The following is a 20,294-nucleotide window of genomic DNA, read 5'->3' on the forward strand; positions in this document are numbered from 1 at the left end:
ATCTACAACTAATACAGGTATCGTGACCATATAAATGCTCAGTGGGCTGGATTAAAGAAAGGAGCAGGTCATGTGTGGCCCGGGGGTCATACTCTGCCCATCCTTGGCTAGCCATCACAGGATAAGTGCGATTGGCTGGCAACCAGTTCCGCCTCCTGTCCAATGACATCTGGGATTGGCTCCAGCACTCCCGTGACCCTTGTGAGGATAAGTGGCTAAGAAAATGGAGGGATAGATGGATGGATGGATGGATGGACAAATGTAAATGGATTGCTTCAGAATTAGAGGACAATTTATGGCCAACACATATTTTACCCCCCCCCTCCCCCCAAAAGGTAAACAAGTAATAACCATCATATCATTTGATATGTGCAAGTCAACCTTTTTAGGATCCATTTTCGAATTGTTTGATGCAACCCTTTTATTTTAATGTATCTTCGTTTCCTTTCACCTTGTCCCGTTAGGAGTCGCCACAGTGTGTCATATTTTTCCATCTAAGCTTATCTCGTGTAGGTTCCTCTCTCAGACCCACTGTCCTCATGTCTTCTTTCACAACATCAATCAATCTTTTCTTTGGCCCTCCTCTTGCTCTTTTGTCTGGGGTAATTGGATTTATTTTAAAGTATGTTTGCGAAAATCACTATATGGGGTGACTGCCTGGTTAAAATTTCAGGCTCAGAGTTTTGACGTTGGAGTTTCAAATGCAGGCTCTGGGTTTCCTTTGTGGAATTTGCATGTGCTGCCAGTGCCTGTGTGTGTGTGTTTTTCTTCAGGCATTGCAGTATCCTCCCACATTCCAAAAACATGGATGGTAGATTAATTAAAGAATCTAAATTGTCTCTAAGTGTGAATAGTTGGTTGTCATAAGCACCACCACCCCTACAACTCTAGTGAGGGTAAGCGGTGTGTTGGTTTGAGTGCCACACTCACTATGGCTGAAAACACTGAAACAATATGAAAGTAGATGACAAGACTTACTGTATTTTAGATCTACTCATGGTCAGAGCCAATTGCTTCCTGTTCTTTCTGCAGTCATGTTGCACAACTGGCTTTTCCCAATTCTTCCTCCCAAAAAGTTTCATTAAGATGGTCGTGTGTATGTTCAAAAACCAAAGAATGGTACGAGTTGTATTTAAAATACAATGTTGGAAATTTTGGCTGCATGGTGCCTCTGCTGGTAAAGCGTTGACCTCACAGTTCTGAGGTCCCTGGTTCAATCTCGGACCCGCCTGTGTGGATTTTGCAAGTTCTCCCCGTGCCTGCGTGGGTTTTCTGCGGGCACTGCGGTTCCTCCCACATCCCAAAAACATGCAACATTAATTGGACACTCTAAATTGCCCCTAGTTGTGATTGTGAGTCCGGCTGTTTGTCTCGATGTGCCCTGCGATTGCCTGGCAACTAGTTCAGGGTGTGCTATGCCTCCTGCCTCTTGCCAGCTGGGATAGGCTCCATCACTCCCCGCAACCCTCGTGAGGAAAAGTGGCAAAGAAAATGTATGTATGTATGCTATAAATTTTGATTTGCTGGCGACCACCCCACAGCGCACCCTGTATTTCTACCAATTTACAGGAGTTTTAAAAAAGCAATTTTAGGGGATACTCGATATAGTATAGAAATTTCACTACAGTTAGCAGGAGCCCTTCTGGATAGGAGCCCTTAGGACATAAACCCTTAGGCCTTATTTCAAATCTGGACACGAGCCCTTATGACTCCCAGTACAATCGCAATCGAAGAAAAATAAGAACTAAAACTGATTATTGTTTAGGACATTTATTTTTAAAGATAGCACAAATGAGTACAACAATATATTAGCACCCTTTAGCCTTTTTTTTTTAAGACAGAGATAAAATAAAGCACAAATAACAGTGGAAAATAAATCTGTGAGGTGGCAAGTAACATTTAATCCATGACATGTTACAACACATGGCTGTTCACAAGATGTTGATATTTTAATTATAAATGGATTTATATTTCCTTCACAAACTTTTATTTAAGTGGTGTTGAATGAAAAGGATTCATTTTTGTATTTGTTTACCAGCATAATATTTAAGACACACAAGAAGTAAAAATTCAGGCAATGAAACGAGCTTCAAATAGAGTATTTTAAACAAGCAACATTTATTTTTCAAGTTGAAAATATTTTTTTGTGAGTGTTTGCTTTATTTTATCAGACAAAATAAGTACTTGAGAGCTCATGTCCAGATTAGAAATAAGGGTGAAGGGTTTATGTCCTAAGGGCTCATGTCCGTGTCCGTTCCCCTCATCTAACATACATACATAGATTACACTACATTGTGGCTCGAATGACGTGGGGAGCAACGTCAACTGACAAAGCGCGTCAACAAACCACAACGTCATGCCTCATTAGCGACGACGTCGTTTTGTCGAAGCGGAAGATTTAAAAACAACCCCTCGGAATTCCGTCCGAGTGGCCGAGCAGGCTTACCGAAGTGCGAGGAAGCATGGACGAAAGTCACCGCCGCGTCTGTGCTGCTGTCTGCTCTTCGGGCGTCCTCGCCTTTCGCTGCTTTTGACCTCACTGAGGTCCCGACGTCGAAATCACGTCATCAACCCGTCCAACGTCTAAAGATTTACCCCAAATAACAAAATAAGGTATGCCACAACTTCTTTATGGTTTTGAAAACGTTGCACTTAGACCAAGTAACTAACCATGGGGTCTAATGTAAGAACACAAGCTGGTCCTTCTATGGCTATTTTATTAGAGGCCCAAAGATATAACCATCAATAATTGTCGTAATAGTTATAGAAATTATGTTCTCAACAGGCTATTATCTTAATAAGGTAAGACCATTAAGAGCATCTACCAACAGTACGACACAGCTGCAAACAAACACAAGAACATACACTAAGTTAGGAATATGAGGCTTTCTGGATGGTTCAGGATAAACCTAAAATATACTACAACCTTCACAGTTGAACTTAATTTGATCTGTACATTTTTTTAATCCACTTTTCCAACTGCTCAATGTTTCAATACTTTTTGTTCAACTTCCTGTTCTTTGAAGAGGAGTTTTATTGGCAAAATTGACAACAGGTGTTTGATCCATGAATCTTTTCAACTATGTTCACTTCTATGCCATTCTCTGACGCTCCCAGTGTATCTGTATCTCCATTGCAACCAGCTCATGAAATGCTAAGGTCTGGCCGTTTTGCTTTCGAAACATCGATTTTAGGATCTATGAGAGATACTTTTAAATTGTCTTGGTGTCATCATTTCAAAATGTAAACAGCATGATAAAGCGGTCAAATTTTTAATGGTGTATGAAACGTGTTGTCAATTCATGGATCAAACACTTGAATTTAGTTGTTCAGCTCCTGGCAAGAGAACAGGTAGTAGTGCCCAAAGTACCAAAACATCAAACAGGTGGACAGGTTTCCAAAAGTTTAGAGGATTAAAAATGAAGTTAACATTTAAAAATTATAGTGCATTTTATGGTAATCCTTACAATTTACTCAAAAGCCCAAACATTCTGGGAGTAGTGGATAATGGAATTGATTACTCTCAAAACATTCTTCATCAGGGCAGAATTATTATTTTTTTTTATAAGAGTCCTTTATTAGATCTCATCAAATGTACCAGTGTCTAGTTAGCATAGCATAAGTGGAGCTCTTCTGTCCAAACACTTCCATTCTTGTTGACACCTGCTTTTTGTTCATTAACCAAGGTTTTTTTTTTTTAGCTAAGCTCGAGATGGAGGGTAAACGTTTGCCTGGTTTTGGGACATTTGGGCCCCATTCGTCCCAAACGCCTCCAAAAGACAAGCAATCAAGGAGTCACAGACACATGCTACCTCCCGTCAGAAAAGGTCACATTAATAAACAGAAGGGCCTCTACTCGGATGTCTTCACTACTTTGAGGTTTAAGGTAAAAGTACACACTAAATGTGATTAAAATTGTTGTTAGAATTTTTTTTTTTTAACATTGTGGTGTGCGTCTTGATTCTTAACCTGTTTACTTTTCAGACTTGTGCAGAGGAAGCACACTCCCATCAGCGTGATCACCCTGACCTCAGTGATTGTGATGATTCAGAAGGTGAAAAACCCGCTAGGCCAGGCATGTTAAAGGTTTTGGCCAAGATCAAAAACATAGATCTAAATAACTGACTGCTACTAATCGTCTATAGGTTCTCATTACCTGGTACAATTCAATACTCTTCTTACAAGGATGAGAATTTTCCGCAGATTCGCGGGATTTTGAGTTTTTTCAGCTGAAATTGTCATTTTTGTGAAACGTGTAAATCCATTGAGAATTTTTTTTTTTTTTGGGGGGGAGGGGGGGGGTACGGCTGTGATCAAGACCGGCCGCCAGTATCTATCGGCAACGCTCATCGTGAAATTAGTCACAGCTGTGATAGCGGAAAACGGCATTGCAATCTGTTTGCATTAAATTTGGTGTTCATAACAATGACAACATTCCGATTTCCGGCAGTCTTTTTTAGGTATTTCGTCAGTATTTTCACTCTGATGTTAACATTTCATAGAGAAGCATTCTGTTTACTACGGCATAGTTATAACTTATAGACATACGTACGTTTGTACGCAAATGTTATCGAGCGGTCTGCACGTTTACCAGTATGACGAAAGTATTGGAACAAAAAGATGGAGATCATGCCATGGAAATTGATAAAAACCACGGGGTAAAAAACTGTTTCAGATGGGCATGGCTTGAAAAAAGTGTAACTGCAGATAGGAACGTATCTGTATCAACATGTCTAACCGAACACATACAAAAAGTGGGCGTTCCCGGCAAGGTGCTGTGCACTCTGTGTTCCGATCGGACCAAAAAATATCCAGGAGCATATCCAAACCAGGTATACTCAAGCAAAAAGGTAAGTTGGATGTGAATTTCTCAAATTTTATATAATTATATATATATATTTCTTATATAATATATAAAATATATATACTTATATACTTATTTCTGAAGTATAAATTGTAAGTGCAGTAGCCTATTTGATATAAATTTCACTCAGTCTGCATTTTTATGTCTGAAGTTTGGCAAAATTATTTTGGTTTTTTTGGATTCATATTTTAAGTTTTCAAAATACTATGATTGCCCTGTATTTATAATGTTAGAAGTAACCAGAGGTCACCATTTAACAGTGTGTTTTATAAAAAAATTTCGTGCCCAAAAGGGGGCGCACCCCCGTTTGAACCACCCCACCCCGAAGGCAGACATTTTCAGTGTTTTTCCAAATTGGTCATTCTCACCCTTGTTCTTATAACACCGTATTGTTAATTTTTAATTTGGAACTGAAGTGGTAGTAATGATTTCTTGGATTTAAGTCAAACATTTTTTTCTAAACTACGGTGTCACTTGGAAGAAATTCAATCAACGCATGTGGCTGTTCTGTGCATTTTCTACCTTTCCTAAACACCAGCAAAGCTAAAGATAAAAAATAAATAGCGGAAAAATGTTTTGCCAATTAAATTCAAGTGTTCATCAAAATAATGGAGTGGGTGCATATCAGAAAGCGTCTAATAATATGCTTCACTTGTCTGTTTTTCTTTAGACACAAGCTCAAAATCTCCTTTTGCCAAATACAAGTTTGATGACAAGGAGTATTATGGCCCCTTCTCAAAGCAATTACTCACTTCTTACTTCAACCGTGGTGGAGATACACCAAAGGTCCAGATGCCCTACAAAACTGTTCCTGGGAGAAGCCCTCGTGATTTAACCAAAGAGAGGTATGGAATTCCCGTGTATGACCAAGAATTGTCCAGTCCGCTACTTCCTGTCACTGTTATAGTATTGTAACTACTCACATCAATTTTTTTGGAAAGGGAGCCTCTCCTGCCCAGAATAGCTTCAGTGGTTGCGACCTGTTAAAATGTTGCATTTTCTCCAAAGGTGTCGAAGAGAATATTTGAAGATTGATTTTGAAATGCTCCTGGAAGAAAAAAAAATCAACTCTAACCTTCTCATGCCACGTTCTTTGGCCACTAACGATGAGCATCCAATTGTGTCACCCTATCTTCCACTTGAGGTGTGCCTGGTATCCCACAACATTTTGGGTTCTTGTCTTTGAAGTTATTTCCACATCTTTCTGTGTTTACTTTTTTCCAACATTTTCCTCCTAGATATTTGACAATGTAGAGTTTGACTGCCGTACTGCAGAAGACTGGCTTGTCCTGGGTAAAACTGAAGGATCAACTTCCAGAAAACCAATTCCGGCAAAAGCGTTACTGCCTACGGATGACACAGTATTGTTTGGTAAAATGTGCAAATGTAAAGAATGTCTAGATGGAAAAGCAAGACTATTTTGACAACTAATTTCATCTGCGTCATCAGAAAACGGCCAACCTCCCCCATCACTGGAGTATAGCTGGCATTTGGTGGGAGTTCTTGACTACGATAGTAACAAATATCAATACTTAGTAGAAAAGGTTTTCCCAAACAATAGGCTAAAAGAAGGCGAAAGGAATTGCCCTGGTAATATCAGTTGCTTTTCCTCGTACAGTACACGCTCAACATTGGATTTTGCCATAAAGATCTGTTTGCGTGTTTTCCTCATTGTTGATCAGGTGTAAAATGCCTGCAAACAGGCAACCGGCACTGGATTCCTAGAATCAGGCTGTTGTTCAGTGCTGAGGACCCGCGTGTATTTGTGGAGCGAATCCAGTTTGCTATGTACCTAAGAGCGACCTCAGAGGCCCTCATCCTGTATAACTTAACTGTGGACTGCATGCCGATCTGGGATGAAACGCCATCTATCGATCCACACTGTCTCCACCGTATCAAAAGACGTGCTCTCTCCGGCTCTGGCCTTAAACTGGATATGTAAGTAATCCTTACTGAATTCCTCAGAGTTTCTTTAGTTTGAAAAAAATATTATTACATCTGTTATAGAAATGATGGGGTTATGAATGTCCTGTTGACAAGGGGAATGCTTTTTATTCAGTGTGAGAACATGTGTAGAGAAATTGTCCAGGGAGGTGAAGCTGGAATATGACCGTACCATGAATCGCTTCATCTTGGATAAAAGTGTAGTAAGCCACCCACAGGAGTTTTCACACATTACGCTACCACAGAAGGAACAAGAGCGTGTGCCCCTGAAAGGTTCAAGTGGATTTTACGTATTTAATTCGGATTAGGCTGTTACTTGTGTTCTGAATATTAACACTTAACACCCATTTTTCCTTGGGCAGGGTGTGTCACAGTCCCTGCCTTTGACTACAAGAAGAATCAAGCTGCTTTCTTCCACAAGTCCATGCTGACAGAACCAAAAGTCATCTGCACATTATCAGAAATAAGGTTTGAGTGCAACAAATTAGCAACTATGAAACTGTTCAATGTATCCTTAACTAAACCTCTGCGACTGGATGAGTTTGAAGCTAACCAGGCCCAAATGCAAACACAGGTATTGTAGCTGCCAATAGGGTTGTTAACAGTGTTGGACACAAACTATTCTTGATTATGTTTTAATTGTCTTTCAGATAAGCTTGTTTCTACGTGAGGCATGGATGCTCACTGTGACTTACAGTCTCCGACACAATCTTGAAACTATCGGCAAAGGCGCGTACAACATGAACGAGACCCACTGGGGTATGCACAAGGTTTCCAAGTTGAACAAACTGTTGGCTGTGGTGCACTACAACCTGCAGGACACTCTCCGCAACCTTGTGGAGGACTCACTACTCTGCCTGAGCAAGCTGATTTTGGATGCATGCTGTAGTGTGCTAACATGCCCTGATGACCTGGTGTGGGGGGATGACTACATTAATAGCCCCTACAAGTAAGAGAGCGCACACTGTTTCATACCTGATGATTTAAATTAATATGACAAACCACATTTGTCAAGGCCCATCGGAACGGGAGTAGGACCCAAATGCAGGACTCGGACGATGCGAGGTAGTTCGGGGAGAAACGTTTATTATTCCGTGGTCGGGGATCGGGCAGGCAGTCAGGTGCAGCAGCGGTAGTTGGGACGTCGAGCGAAGAGATCAGGTGAGCGGGCAGGCAGGAATCGGTACACGGGAGAACGATCAAACAGGCAGAAGTGTCAAAGGAGTCAGGCTTACGGGGTTGGTCGGAGAACAGGTGAAGGTCGGTACACACGGGTTGTCGATCAGGGATACGGGAGTACTCGAACGGGACATGAAGCTCAACGATCTGGCCCGGACCAGTCGTCATCAGGGTCGTATAAATACATAGGATAATCAGCCCGCATGAGGCGCAGGTGTGTGCCTCCCAATCAGCGCAACCGTGCGGGCACCCGCACAGCCCGGGCTGGAGCGGCAGGATCATGACACATTTTTAAGTGACTATCAAGCGATGCAATTTTGTCTCATTGACAGCTACAACAAAAAAGGGGTGATGTACCCACATCATTTTATAGAGACTGTGAAAGCAAATGTTGTGCATTAACTTACATTATTCTTGCTAAAATCTGTACCAATATTTCCAAGTGTCATACAACTTCTTCTTTTCTTTTCGGCTTATCCTGTTAGGGGTCACCACAGCCTGTCATCTTTTTAAATCTAAGCCTACCTCCTGCATCTTCCTCTCTAACACTTAACTGCCCTAATGTCCTCCCTTCCAACATCATCAACCTTCTCTTTGGTCTTCCTCTCGCTCTTTTGCCTGCCAGCTCTATCCTGAGCACCCTTCGATCAATATTCACTCTACTCACTCTCACACCTCTGGACATGTCCAAACCATCGAAGTCTGCTCTCTCAAACCTTGTCTCCAAAACATCCAACTTTGGCTGTCCCTCCAATGAGCTCATTTCTAATCTAATCCAACCTGCTCACTTCTAGCAAGAACCTCAACATCTTATTTCTGCCACCCCCAGTTCTGCTTCCTGTCGTCGCTTCAGTGCCACCCTCTCGAATCCGTACATCATGGCCGGCCTCACCAATGTTTTATAAACTTTGTCCTTCATCCTAGCAGAGACTCTTCTGTCACGTAACACACCAGACACCAGCTGCTTGGACCCGCTTCTTCACTTCCTTACCACACTCACCATTGCTCTGGATTGTTGGCCCCAAGTATTTAAAGTCGTCCACCCTCGCTATCTCTTCTCCCTGAGGCCTCACACTTCCCCCTCCACCCCTCTCACTCACGCACATATATTCTGTTTTACTCTGGCTAATCTTCATTCCTCTCCTTTCCAGTGCATGCATCCATTTTTCTAATTGTTCCTCGACCTGTTCCCAGCTTTCACTGCTTATCACAATATCATCTGCGAACATCATAGTCCAAGGGGATAGCACTCTAACTTCATCTGTCAGCCTATCCATTACCATAGCAAACAGGCAGGGGCATGCAGTCCCACCTCCACCTTAAATTCTTGTGTCACACCAACGGCACACCTCACCACATTTCTGCTGCCCTCATACATGACCTCTAGTATTCTGACATATTTTTCCGCCACACCAGACTTACGCATGCAGTACTGCAGTTCCTCTCTTGGTACTCTGTCATGGGCTTTCTCTAGATCCACAAAGACAAAATGTAACTCCTGCTGACCTTCTCTGTATTTTTCCACGAGCATCCTCAAGGCAAATAATACATCTGTCATAATTTTTCTAGGCATGAAACCATACTGTTGCTCACAGATACTTACTTCTGTTCTGAGTCTCGGCTCCACTGCTCTTTCCCATAACTTAATTGTGTGGCTCATCAACTTTATTCCTCTATAGTTTCTACATCACCTTTGTTCTTAAAAATCGGCTGCTAATCACATTATACAGAACACGCTCCTTTTCAAATTTCAGCTTCATCACTCAATCTGATACTCTTTTCACCTCCAAGACATTCTTACCCATCTCTTCCTTTCAAATAACCCTACTCCATTTCTCTTCCTATCTACTCCATGGCAAAATAATTTAAACCCTGCTCCTAAACTTCTAGCCTTACTACCTTTCCACTTGCTCTCTTGGATGCACAATTAATCAACCTTTCTTCTAATCATGTCAACCAACTCCTGAGCTTTTCCTGTCATAGTCCCAAAATTCAAAGTCCCTACAATAAGTTCTAGGCTCTGTGCATTCCTCTTCTTCTTCTGCCGACGAATTCGCTTTCCTCCTCTTCTGTGTCTTCAACCCACAGTAGCTGAATTTCCAACGACGCCCTTCAGGCTAGGTGCTGGGGGTAGGGGTTGTTGACCTGAGTCACGACCGATCCGATATGGTTTTCTTTAGATGAACGCTCAGATTTTTTTGGCACCGTCTTACACCGGATGCCCTTCCTGACGCAACCGTCTGCATTTATCTGGACTTCGGACTAGCCTACAGATTGCACTGGCTTGTGCCCCCATAGGGCATGCAAGTGTGATACAGCATGTTATGAATAATAATATTGAGAAATTTCAAGCATTATTTTCTTATCAGATCTCCTTTTTAAATTTTTTAATTGAACTTTTAATTTGAACAGTAGTTGAAAAAAGTATTGTCCTTCACCTCTGATGTCAATGAATCAACGATCCATTTACATCTGTCCATCCCTCCATTATCTGACCCACTTATCCTCACAAGGGTCGCGGGAGTGTTGCACCCTATCCCAGCTGTCTTCAGGCCGGAGGCAGGGTACACCGTGGACAGGTTGCCACCCACTCGCAGGCCACTTCTGATATCAAAACTAACTATCAATCAGTTTGTTGTTTTATGTAAAAATGTCAAAAGCAATCAAGAATTTATAGTAGAAGGTTTCACAGTCACAACGGCCCTCTGGGGTAAACCGTAACAACGTGGCTAGCGTTGAAAATGAGTTTGACATCCTCACTGGGTCACTCACCTGGGTTGAGTGGAGCCAGAGTTGGTTCATTTCCCACTCGGTATAATGGTGACTGCCAATAGTAGGGTGATTTTTGCTCAATAAGCTCCATTTCATTCATGACCCTGAACAGGATAAGAAATATATTCAATGGATGGATGATTTGGAATGGTCTTTCCAGCACTCATGTATTCTTAAAATGTCAATTTATTTGAACAGGTTATATACGGCAATCAAAAGTTTGAGTTGGCAATAGGGTTTTAGTTGTCTTTTGAGTTGTCAGTAATTTTATTTACCCCTTTGTTTTTATGCAGGCCAAAGAACAAGCCTCTGTTCCTTGTGGATTTAATTTTGAATGAGACAGGTGTATATTATAGTACACCTCTGGAGAATTTTGAGGCCTCTATTTTAAATCTGTTCAATGAGGGTATTCTGGTCACACACAATATACCAATGCTTGACAAGGTAAAGCCAAACATCCTTTCACTGCAAATGACCACAGAAAATCTAATGAATACACATTATGTAAAAACTGCTCATGATGGATTTTGTTTTATGAGTGTACAGTATTGACATGACCTTCTCCTGTCCGTCAGTTTTTAATGAAGAGACTCTTATTTGGTGACGATCCTGTGCTGGAGTCAGTACATCTTTGTGAGCCCAAAGTAGCACAGTTGAGAGAGAAGATCTGCATGGCACTCAAGAAATCAATCATACCCCTCAAGGCTTATGCTGCAGAATATACAAAATACATTGAGCTGTACAGCTTAAACATGGAAGAACACTTCATGTAATTATTTTCCAATAGAAGACTTTAACAACACTCCCATAAAGCTGTTAATCAAACCTGAATATTGACCCTCTCTGCAGCTCCAGTAGCGATGATGAGAAGACATCCAAGGTAGTGAAAGTAGAAGTGGAACAACATTTCAAAGACAAGGAAATGCTCCAAAGTTCCCTGCCATCCTCCATAATTATTGGGGCATTTATTATACATGTCGAGGGAGTACGTCAGAATCTCATCAGCAAAAAAAAGGCTTTAGCCATTGCAACACTCGAGCACCATGCCGAGAAGCTAAGAAGACACGTTGAAGATGTAAGTCTAAAGCATATGGCAAATTTAAGTTTTCAGCATCTTCAACAGAATTTTAATAGATTTAGATTGGAATTGAAGAATTGAAGTTACGTCTTTTCTTAGCTACTGTCGCATTGTGTATGTCCAGGAATGTGATGAGTTCAACATAATTGGACACACGCTGAGCGAACGTCCCAACTCCATTGAGGATCTGACGGAGAAGAGGGACTGGATGAAACAAATTCCTGACCAGCTCAAAAGTTGCAAGGTGCTAACAAAACGGAATAGCCTGGCTATGTATGTCATTTATCCCATAAAGTACTTACTTAATCAGACACTTTTTTTCTCCTTAGGAACGTGTTGCAAAGATTTTATCTGAGTATGAATTATTTGAAGAATTTTACTACCCTTTATCAAATGAGGATTTTATGAAAAAGTAAGTGTGTGTTTTTAACTATAGTATAATGGCCACCGCATGAAACACACATGCACTGTATCCAATAAGGACTGTTTTAAAAAATACATAATAATCAAAGCATGATTCTGCTCAGTTCTGCATCATCAATTGGTGGTCACACTGTATGGAGAGGCTTCCTAGAGCTTCAGATCTCAGCCCTTGATTTTTATCTTTGAGAGCTCTTCAAGGCCATCTGGAAAAGATCCATCCATCAATCCATTTTCTGAGCTGCTTATCCTCACAGGGGTGGTGGGGGTGCTAGAACCCATCCCAGCTATCTTCGGACAGGAGGCAGAGTACTCCCTGAACTGGTTGCCAGCCAATCATAGGGCACATAGAAACAGAACATTACATATCTTATGTTTGTGCCTTATTTAATTTAATATAGGTTGAATGTGATTTGCAAATCGTTGTATTCTGTTTGACTTACATTTAACAGAACGTCCCAACGTCATTATTCATTCATGGTTGTTGTATATCAGCATTGTGCTCAGTTAAACAGGCCCAGATTTCACATTAAGTAAATAAATAGTAAATTTAGATAAGATTGTCATTTCAGTATTGTTTGGGGTGGGGCACGGTGGGGCAACTGGTTAGATCGTTGGCCTCACAGTTCTGAGAAGTGGGGTTCAAATCACAGGCCCACCTGTGTGGAGTTTGCATGTTCCCCCCGCACATGTGTGAGTTTTCTCCGGGCACTCTGATTTCCTCCCACATCCCAAAACATGCATTCATTGGACACTCTAAATTGCCCCCGTTATTGTGAGTACGACCGTTGTCTGTCTCTATGTGCCCTGCGATTGGCTGACAACCAGTTCAGGGTGTACCCTGCCTGCTGCCCAATGACAGCTGCGATTGGCTCCAGCACTCGTGAGGATAAGCGGCTAAGAGAATGGATGGATAGATTGCCTCTCACAGTAGACATGCACCCAAGATGACAATTTCAGACTCCTCTGTAATTTCAAAGTTGAATTTGAAAAATTGCAAGTTGTTCAAATACTCATTTTCCTCACTGTACAAAGCTTCGACAAATAGTGTCCTCAGCTCCCAAACGTTTATTGAACACAGTGGTAAACATGACTCTGTCTTAGCTTTTTTGGAATGTGTCGCCGCCATAAAATTCCAAGTTAATGATTATTTGCTAAAAGCAATAAAGTTGATCAGTTTGTTGCTATTATGGCTACTTGAGGAAAGATATCTTTGTAAATAATTAATAATTTTCAAAAAACACAAGTGTAATTGAATAGTTTACTTTTTCCCGCCAATTAGCTCTTAGAGCACATTACAGTGCTAAGGGAACGTGGATGGTTAATCACAGTAACATCACCAATGCTTTTTCCCCAGCCCAAAAACAAAAAAAACATAAATAAAACTTCACCTGTGCCAATGCATTTTTTCAAAACAATGGCAGTCATGTAGAGTTTAATATATGGTAAAAAAAACACATTTAGTATGGTGATTTATTTTCCCAGGTGGCGAGCTATTGAGTGGCCACAAAAGATCAACAGACAGATCGAAGAAGTGACAGTCTATCTTGTTGAAGAAGAGGAACGCTTCCAGAAGATTCAGATAGTTGACCAGGACATCTTTGAGCAGCGCATTGAAGGTGTCCAGGTCTGATCAGCCGTCTTATTTGTTCAAGTATCTTAAATTGCCTACTTTTTCAAGTTCATTTCTGTTATGATGAGGTTAATGTAACCGCCTTCGTCTTTACAGATGATGGTTGGAAAGTTCACAAGTTTAGCAGATGTTGATCATGCCACTGAAATGGCCAATGAGGTGAGGCGTGCAAGCAAGGAACTAAAAGAGTGCCAGAGTCTGGCTCAAACCTACAACACCAGAGAACGCTTGTTTGGTACTCCCGTCACGAATGTGAGTAAAATGACATGTGTCATGCCAAATTAACTGGGGAGTCATCATAGATTAGAACACTTTTGTCTCTACTGTAACAGTATGATCGTCTGCACAAAATGGCAAAGCAATTCCAGCCGTACTTTGACCTCTGGACCACCACCTATGATTGGACACATCGTCACGAGAGCTGGCTCAATGATCCGCTGACCTCCATTGACCCTGAGCTGCTTGATCGCAATGTTACAGGAGCCCTGGATACCATGAATAAATGTATCAAGCAGTTCAAGGACAACCCCGGTGAGTCACCTCAAAAAACATTCCAATGTGATGAAGTGTGTTTTGTCATTAATGTAATTTTCACAAATTTTTTTTAACCTGTTCTGTTTCTAACCTACCCCTACACCAGATTGCCAAATGGTGGCAACTTTAATCCGTGCCAGGATTGAGGAATTCCGTCCTTATGTTCCTTTAGTTCAGGGTTTGAGGAACCCAGGGATGAGAATGCACCACTGGCAGTCACTTTCAGATACCATTCAAATAAAAGTTGTGCCCAAAGCTAACTTAACCTTATCCCGGTGCTTGGAACTTGGCCTACAGAACCACATGGATGCCATAGCTCAGGTGGCTGAGACAGCTGGGAAAGAGTACACCATTGAACAGGTATCTTTGTTATTTATGTTTTAGGTAGTAGCATTTGAGAAGGGGTGGGATACACTTGGAAATATACTGTAACACAGCTGGCTAATTCCCATTTTCAGAGAGTGAAACTTTGTCAATCTGTCTCCACACTCAGGCTCTGCAGAAGATGAAAGTAGAGTGGTCTGCAATTCTCTTTGACCTGATGCCCTACAAGGAAACTGGTACTTACATCCTGAAGAGTCCAGATGAAGCATTGCAGCTTCTAGATGACCACATTGTCATGACACAAAGTATGTCCTTCTCCCCCTATAAGAAGGCATTTGAAGCTGAAATCAACAAGTGGGAGAGCAAACTCAGAACAACTCAAGTAAAAACTTACACAGCTAAGGTTCTGGGTCAGTGATATCTTACTACTCATGCTGTGTCATTGCCCTCTTGTGATGCTTGCAGGATGTGTTGGAGGAGTGGCTTTTATGTCAGGGCTCTTGGCTTTACTTGGAGCCCATCTTCAGCTCGGATGATATCAATGAACAATTACCTGTTGAGGGAATGAGATACCAACAAATGGAAGAAATATGGAAGCGAATCATGAAAGGTGCTTTTGATAACCCGAAGGTCAGTCTGGATAGAAACAAGATGACAAAATATTTGCAATACGGACAAGCTGAAAGAAACTTACTTACATATAGTTATAGAGCTCATTATAAAACTAAACTAAACTAAAACTAAAAATACTACCATAATTGTCTGTTCTTATTCATCTCCAGATAATTGAATTCTGCCCTGGTCCTCACCTGTTAGACAAATTGAAAAAGTGCAATGTGCTTTTAGAACAGGTGCAAAAGGGCCTCAGCGAATACTTGGAGATAAAACGAAATGCCTTCCCCAGGTAAACCTTCACAAAATCTGCCAAATTAGTTATGAAATCATAAAAGACATTTTCTCCCACTTCCCCCTAGTTTTTATAGAGCAACCACCGCATTAAAAGTGGGAGGGCCGAGAAATCAATTTATGAAAAAAGACCAAAGTTACACTGCTGTAGTGAATACTTAAGGCTTCCTATATTTATGTGAATAATGGTCTGTGTGAAAGTCAAAAATGATTATTGAGTACACAATCTTCTCTTCAAATGAATACTGCTCAAGGTAACATTCCATAAACTTGTTTGTAGGTTCTACTTTCTGTCAGATGATGAGCTTTTGGAGATTCTTTCGCAGACCAAAGATGCCACTGCTGTACAGCCGCACTTGCGCAAATGCTTTGAGAACATTGCACGGGTTGGTTTTTTGAGCATTGTTTTGACTGTAATCTAATGACTGCAAATGCTTTTGAAACTAATACCGTTGCTTCTCAGCTTAAATTCCAGCCGGATCTACTGATCACACACATGTACTCTGGAGAAGGAGAGGAGGTAAAGCTATCTGTGACTGTTATGCCCACTGGGAATGTGGAGGACTGGTTAAGGGAGGTGGAAAAATCTATGACCGCTACGGTCAGGGATTACATTGATCGGTCGCTGAAAGTTTACCCAGAGGTCTGTAAATTTAACTTCACAGCTGTGACATATTTTTCTTGTTCCTCATGTTTATTGTGCACTCTTGGTTTCTCAGAAACCTCGCGAAGAGTGGGTTTTATCATGGCCAGGACAGGTGGTGATAGCTGGGTGTCAGGTCTACTGGACTGCCGAAGTGTCAGAGGCTTTGGAGCAAGGAGATTTGAGTGACCGTCTTTTTCCTATACTCCAGAAACAGGTGCACAACTGTTAAATATTTAAACTGTGAAATACTCAATGATGAATGTATGAGGCATACACACCGGAAGGTATGCTTAGATTGTAGTGTGTTATGTTTTTGTGCAGCTGGGAAACCTGGTGCACTTGGTGAGAAGTGGTGTATCTAAAATGCAACGAGCTGTACTCTCCGCCCTCATTGTCATTGAGGTGCATGCTAAAGATGTAGCAGCCAAACTGGTGGAGCTAGGAGTGTTGAGCGTCAATGACTTTGAGTGGATTAGTCAACTCAGGTTTAACTTGCAATCCACCTCTCTCACTTGTTACTTATGCTGTCATTATAATTTATCCATTCCCTGGTTGTAGATATTACTGGGCCAGAGAGGATTTGTACATCCGAGCGGTGAATGCAGAGTTTCTGTATGGATATGAGTACCTTGGAAACTCTGGGCGTCTGGTCATTACTCCCCTCACAGACAAGTATGTGTTTTTCGGATGACTGTTGTTTACTGTATATAGTGCCAAAGCCCAACAGGTTTTTGATAAACTCTTCTAAGATGATTAAATTAGAATAAATCCAATTTTAATTATTTCAATTTGTCTGCCTCTCAGATGCTACCTGACCCTGACAGGTGCCCTTCACCTCAAGTTTGGAGGAGCTCCTGCAGGTCCAGCAGGCACAGGAAAAACAGAAACTACTAAAGATCTGGGCAAGGCTCTTGCCATCCAGACAGTCGTTTTCAATTGCTCTGACCAGCTGGATTTTATGGCAATGGGAAAGTTTCTCAAAGGCTTGGCGAGGTAATCGTTGGTACCTGCCCTTTGACCCAAACATGTAACCTATTAGGTGTGTCAGATTCCGGGACTGATGTCACAAAAGCTATAATTCAGTACACAAACTACTCCCTCTTCAAAGTTATCCCCCTCATGTGTCACACACTTTCCCAGCATTTACTGCCATACATTTATGCACTTTGAAAGGATTCTTCTGAAATCCTCCTTAGCTCCGTGATGTTGCCCCTTTCTGATGTCATCCACGCCTGCAAAAGAGGGTTTCCTTGGTGACTCCCTTGACCTAACACAGCCCCAGGTCAGATGAGTACAGCAGTTCTTAAGCACAGTAATGTTCTTCTTGTCTGGGAAAATTTAAATGCTCAGGAGATTATAAGTTGGCACGTTTTCATGGAAAAGCAGCCATGGGTTTTCCTGCCATAACTCTCTGTGCCATCTATTTGTGGACCTGAAGGTTGATCAAAGACGTACATTGAAACGGAAAACTCCTAGTTTGTAGCTTGGATTTCAAATATATCTTATGTGACACTACTCCTGCAACTTTTCTGACACACCTCATATATAAAGATTTCTTGGCTTGAAATATTAAAAGATGTCTTATTTGCAGCTCTGGTGCCTGGGCATGTTTTGATGAGTTTAATCGCATTGATGTGGAGGTGTTGTCTGTGGTGGCACAACAAATCACCACGATACAAAAGGCTCAACAGCAAAGGGTGAGGCGCAGCAAGATTAATATCCAACTCTTAATGGGTACACGGGAGTTAGTATTTCAATAAAAATTTTTGAACTGAAGGTTAGCTTTTTATGAAAGAAACTTTCAAACAAATATTTGAGCAATTTTCTCAAATACATTTTCTTGTGTGACATCTTTCTAACATCTGTGCTGCCTTTTGTAATTTTAATATTTTATGTGAAAAATGTATTACAATGTTTATCCAACCACATAAGCTTCCACTATAAGATTCAAATAGCTTCTAGGGAGACCTTATGCACCGTACAATTGTCTGTCAAGAATCATGATAACAATGTGTGGAGTGTGTGAGGGATATAAAATAGAAATAAAAAGAAGAATTTAATTTCAGCTAATGATTGCATGTTTTGTTTTTTTAGGCAGAAAGGTTTGTTTTCGAAGGTTCTGAGATCCCGCTTGTTCCCTCTTGTGCTGTATTCATCACTATGAATCCTGGTTATGCTGGTCGCACAGAATTACCTGACAATCTTAAGGTTTGAAATGTAGCTTGAATTTCTAATTATTTTGTGATGTCTTTTTCTGGAAAAAAAGCTTTCCGTAGAACCATTGTAATCATGTCTTTCACAGGCCCTGTTTCGTCCAGTGGCCATGATGGTTCCTAACTTTGCCATGATAGCTGAGATCTCACTGTACTCATTTGGCTTCAGTGATGCCAAAGTCCTCTCTCAGAAAATCACCAGCACTTTCACACTCTCTTCAGAACAACTTAGCTCTCAGGTGAGAAGGCCCTGGACTTATTTAGACTTACTCTGGCTCCAAACCGGTTGTAACATAATACAAATACTTCATGTATACGTTGCGGGTAATGAACAACTTGCTTCTATGTCCAGGATCACTATGACTTTGGAATGAGATCTGTGAAGTCCGTTATCTCAGCTGCTGGAAATCTAAAAAGAGAAAATCCCAATATGAATGAGGTTTGGTGATTTATTTTACTTCCTGCATAAAGAACACCTATCAGGTTAGCGACTACTTACTACCACCCCTGCCAACTCGCAGGAATTGATCTGCCTGAGGGCCATCAAAGACGTGAATGTGCCCAAATTTTTACGAGATGACCTGAAGCTCTTCAACGGCATTGTGTCCGACCTTTTCCCAAAGACAAAACAGGAGCCAATTGACTACGGAACGCTTGAGGAATCGATGCGGAATATATGCGTTAAAATGAACCTGAAAGATGTGGATGGTGAGTTTTTCTCTTATTTAGATGTGTTTTCTGTCCTGGTGTTTGTTGACAGTTGTCATCGGTGATTGCAGAATACATTGGTAAGTGTATTCAACTGTATGAGACCACTGTGGTCAGACACGGCCTAATGTTAGTGGGACCCTCTGGTTCAGGTAAAACCAAGGTGAGTCATTATGTGCGCTGTGTTTCTGTGCCCTCTATCTGTGTGCAGTCAAGTAGGTAAAAGTTATCTTTGTTATATTTTAGTGTTATGAGGTTCTTGGTGCGGCGATAACAGCTCTAAAAGGTCAGCCATCTGTTAGCGGTGATCTGTATGAGGCAGTTCAGACATATGTGCTTAACCCCAAGTCGATAACTATGGGGCAGCTTTACGGGGAGTATGACTTGCTCACGCATGAGTGGTAAGCTGCACTCTGCTTGACCTAACCTCCGAATGACAAGACAGATGCGAAATGAAGCTTCACACCATCTATTACAGGACAGATGGCATTCTCTCTTCTTTAATCCGGATGGGTACTTCAGTCATGGACAATGATAAAAAGTGGTATATGTTTGATGGTCCAGTAGATGCTGTCTGGATTGAAAACATGAACACTGTGCTGGATGACAATAAAAAACTTTGCCTTAGCTCTGGAGAAATCATCAAGCTCACTGAGGTATGGTCTTGCTTAGTCAACGTTTACATTCACACAAAGTAAAAATATTATATGATTAGTTATAAACACCATACACTATTTGGATTAGTATTTCTTTCATTCATTCTTTTTCACTTCTCATTTCTTTTTTACTTTTCTTCATTCCTTTTTACCATGCTGTCCTACCTTATCCTACTCCCTTCTTTTTCTTCCTCATTACATTCTGTCTTGATTTCCAAAACTAACACTGTCAGGCAGATGTGCTAAACACTCACCCATCATTCTGTCCTGGTTTCCTCTGCTTTCTGTCATTCATCCTATTCTAATTTCCCTTCTCTATTCCATTCTGACTGACTGAATTGTCCTTGTTTAACCTTCCTTTGTTTCTCATTACTTTTGTCTGTTCTTGCTTCCTTTCTGTTTTCTTTCAAAATAAAA

General features: G+C 41.2%; 1 protein-coding gene and 1 long non-coding RNA gene across 3 annotated transcripts in view; one reads left to right on the forward strand and one right to left on the reverse strand.

Annotated features, from left to right (window-relative positions):
- Positions 1-2,471: 2,471 nt before the first annotated feature.
- The window catches only part of dnah1 (dynein, axonemal, heavy chain 1), a 44,612-nt gene continuing 26,789 nt past the window's right edge, over positions 2,472-20,294 (forward strand). The window contains exons 1-37 of the mRNA XM_061833755.1: positions 2,472-2,613; positions 3,702-3,886; positions 3,985-4,054; positions 5,535-5,709; positions 5,873-6,008; positions 6,103-6,235; positions 6,314-6,454; positions 6,547-6,802; positions 6,924-7,081; positions 7,171-7,382; positions 7,459-7,757; positions 11,053-11,203; positions 11,335-11,528; positions 11,609-11,834; positions 11,962-12,081; positions 12,167-12,249; positions 13,743-13,884; positions 13,987-14,142; positions 14,223-14,421; positions 14,531-14,784; positions 14,918-15,130; positions 15,214-15,378; positions 15,531-15,652; positions 15,935-16,040; positions 16,118-16,297; positions 16,374-16,514; positions 16,622-16,785; positions 16,859-16,972; positions 17,105-17,293; positions 17,892-17,997; positions 18,395-18,508; positions 18,603-18,752; positions 18,866-18,952; positions 19,035-19,221; positions 19,293-19,384; positions 19,468-19,622; positions 19,700-19,877. Of these exons, the coding sequence (XP_061689739.1) occupies positions 3,713-3,886; positions 3,985-4,054; positions 5,535-5,709; positions 5,873-6,008; positions 6,103-6,235; positions 6,314-6,454; positions 6,547-6,802; positions 6,924-7,081; positions 7,171-7,382; positions 7,459-7,757; positions 11,053-11,203; positions 11,335-11,528; positions 11,609-11,834; positions 11,962-12,081; positions 12,167-12,249; positions 13,743-13,884; positions 13,987-14,142; positions 14,223-14,421; positions 14,531-14,784; positions 14,918-15,130; positions 15,214-15,378; positions 15,531-15,652; positions 15,935-16,040; positions 16,118-16,297; positions 16,374-16,514; positions 16,622-16,785; positions 16,859-16,972; positions 17,105-17,293; positions 17,892-17,997; positions 18,395-18,508; positions 18,603-18,752; positions 18,866-18,952; positions 19,035-19,221; positions 19,293-19,384; positions 19,468-19,622; positions 19,700-19,877 (5,742 nt within the window). The 5' untranslated portion in view covers positions 2,472-2,613; positions 3,702-3,712. The remainder of the gene's footprint in view (positions 2,614-3,701; positions 3,887-3,984; positions 4,055-5,534; positions 5,710-5,872; positions 6,009-6,102; positions 6,236-6,313; positions 6,455-6,546; positions 6,803-6,923; positions 7,082-7,170; positions 7,383-7,458; positions 7,758-11,052; positions 11,204-11,334; positions 11,529-11,608; positions 11,835-11,961; positions 12,082-12,166; positions 12,250-13,742; positions 13,885-13,986; positions 14,143-14,222; positions 14,422-14,530; positions 14,785-14,917; positions 15,131-15,213; positions 15,379-15,530; positions 15,653-15,934; positions 16,041-16,117; positions 16,298-16,373; positions 16,515-16,621; positions 16,786-16,858; positions 16,973-17,104; positions 17,294-17,891; positions 17,998-18,394; positions 18,509-18,602; positions 18,753-18,865; positions 18,953-19,034; positions 19,222-19,292; positions 19,385-19,467; positions 19,623-19,699; positions 19,878-20,294) is intronic.
- On the reverse strand, positions 2,569-20,198 carry LOC133508054 (uncharacterized). 2 transcript variants are annotated; one of them, XR_009796963.1, is made up of 5 exons: positions 20,132-20,198; positions 15,175-15,301; positions 14,993-15,089; positions 10,760-10,863; positions 2,569-2,583 (listed from the first exon to the last, which is right to left on the reverse strand). It is a non-coding gene; the product is annotated as an uncharacterized LOC133508054 (long non-coding RNA). The 2 variants fall into 2 exon arrangements; XR_009796964.1 differs by lacking the exons at positions 2,569-2,583; positions 10,760-10,863 and adding an exon at positions 14,779-14,920.

The sequence above is a fragment of the Syngnathoides biaculeatus genome, chromosome 10 (assembly GCF_019802595.1).
Source record: "Syngnathoides biaculeatus isolate LvHL_M chromosome 10, ASM1980259v1, whole genome shotgun sequence".
Taxonomy (NCBI): Eukaryota; Metazoa; Chordata; class Actinopteri; order Syngnathiformes; family Syngnathidae; genus Syngnathoides; species Syngnathoides biaculeatus.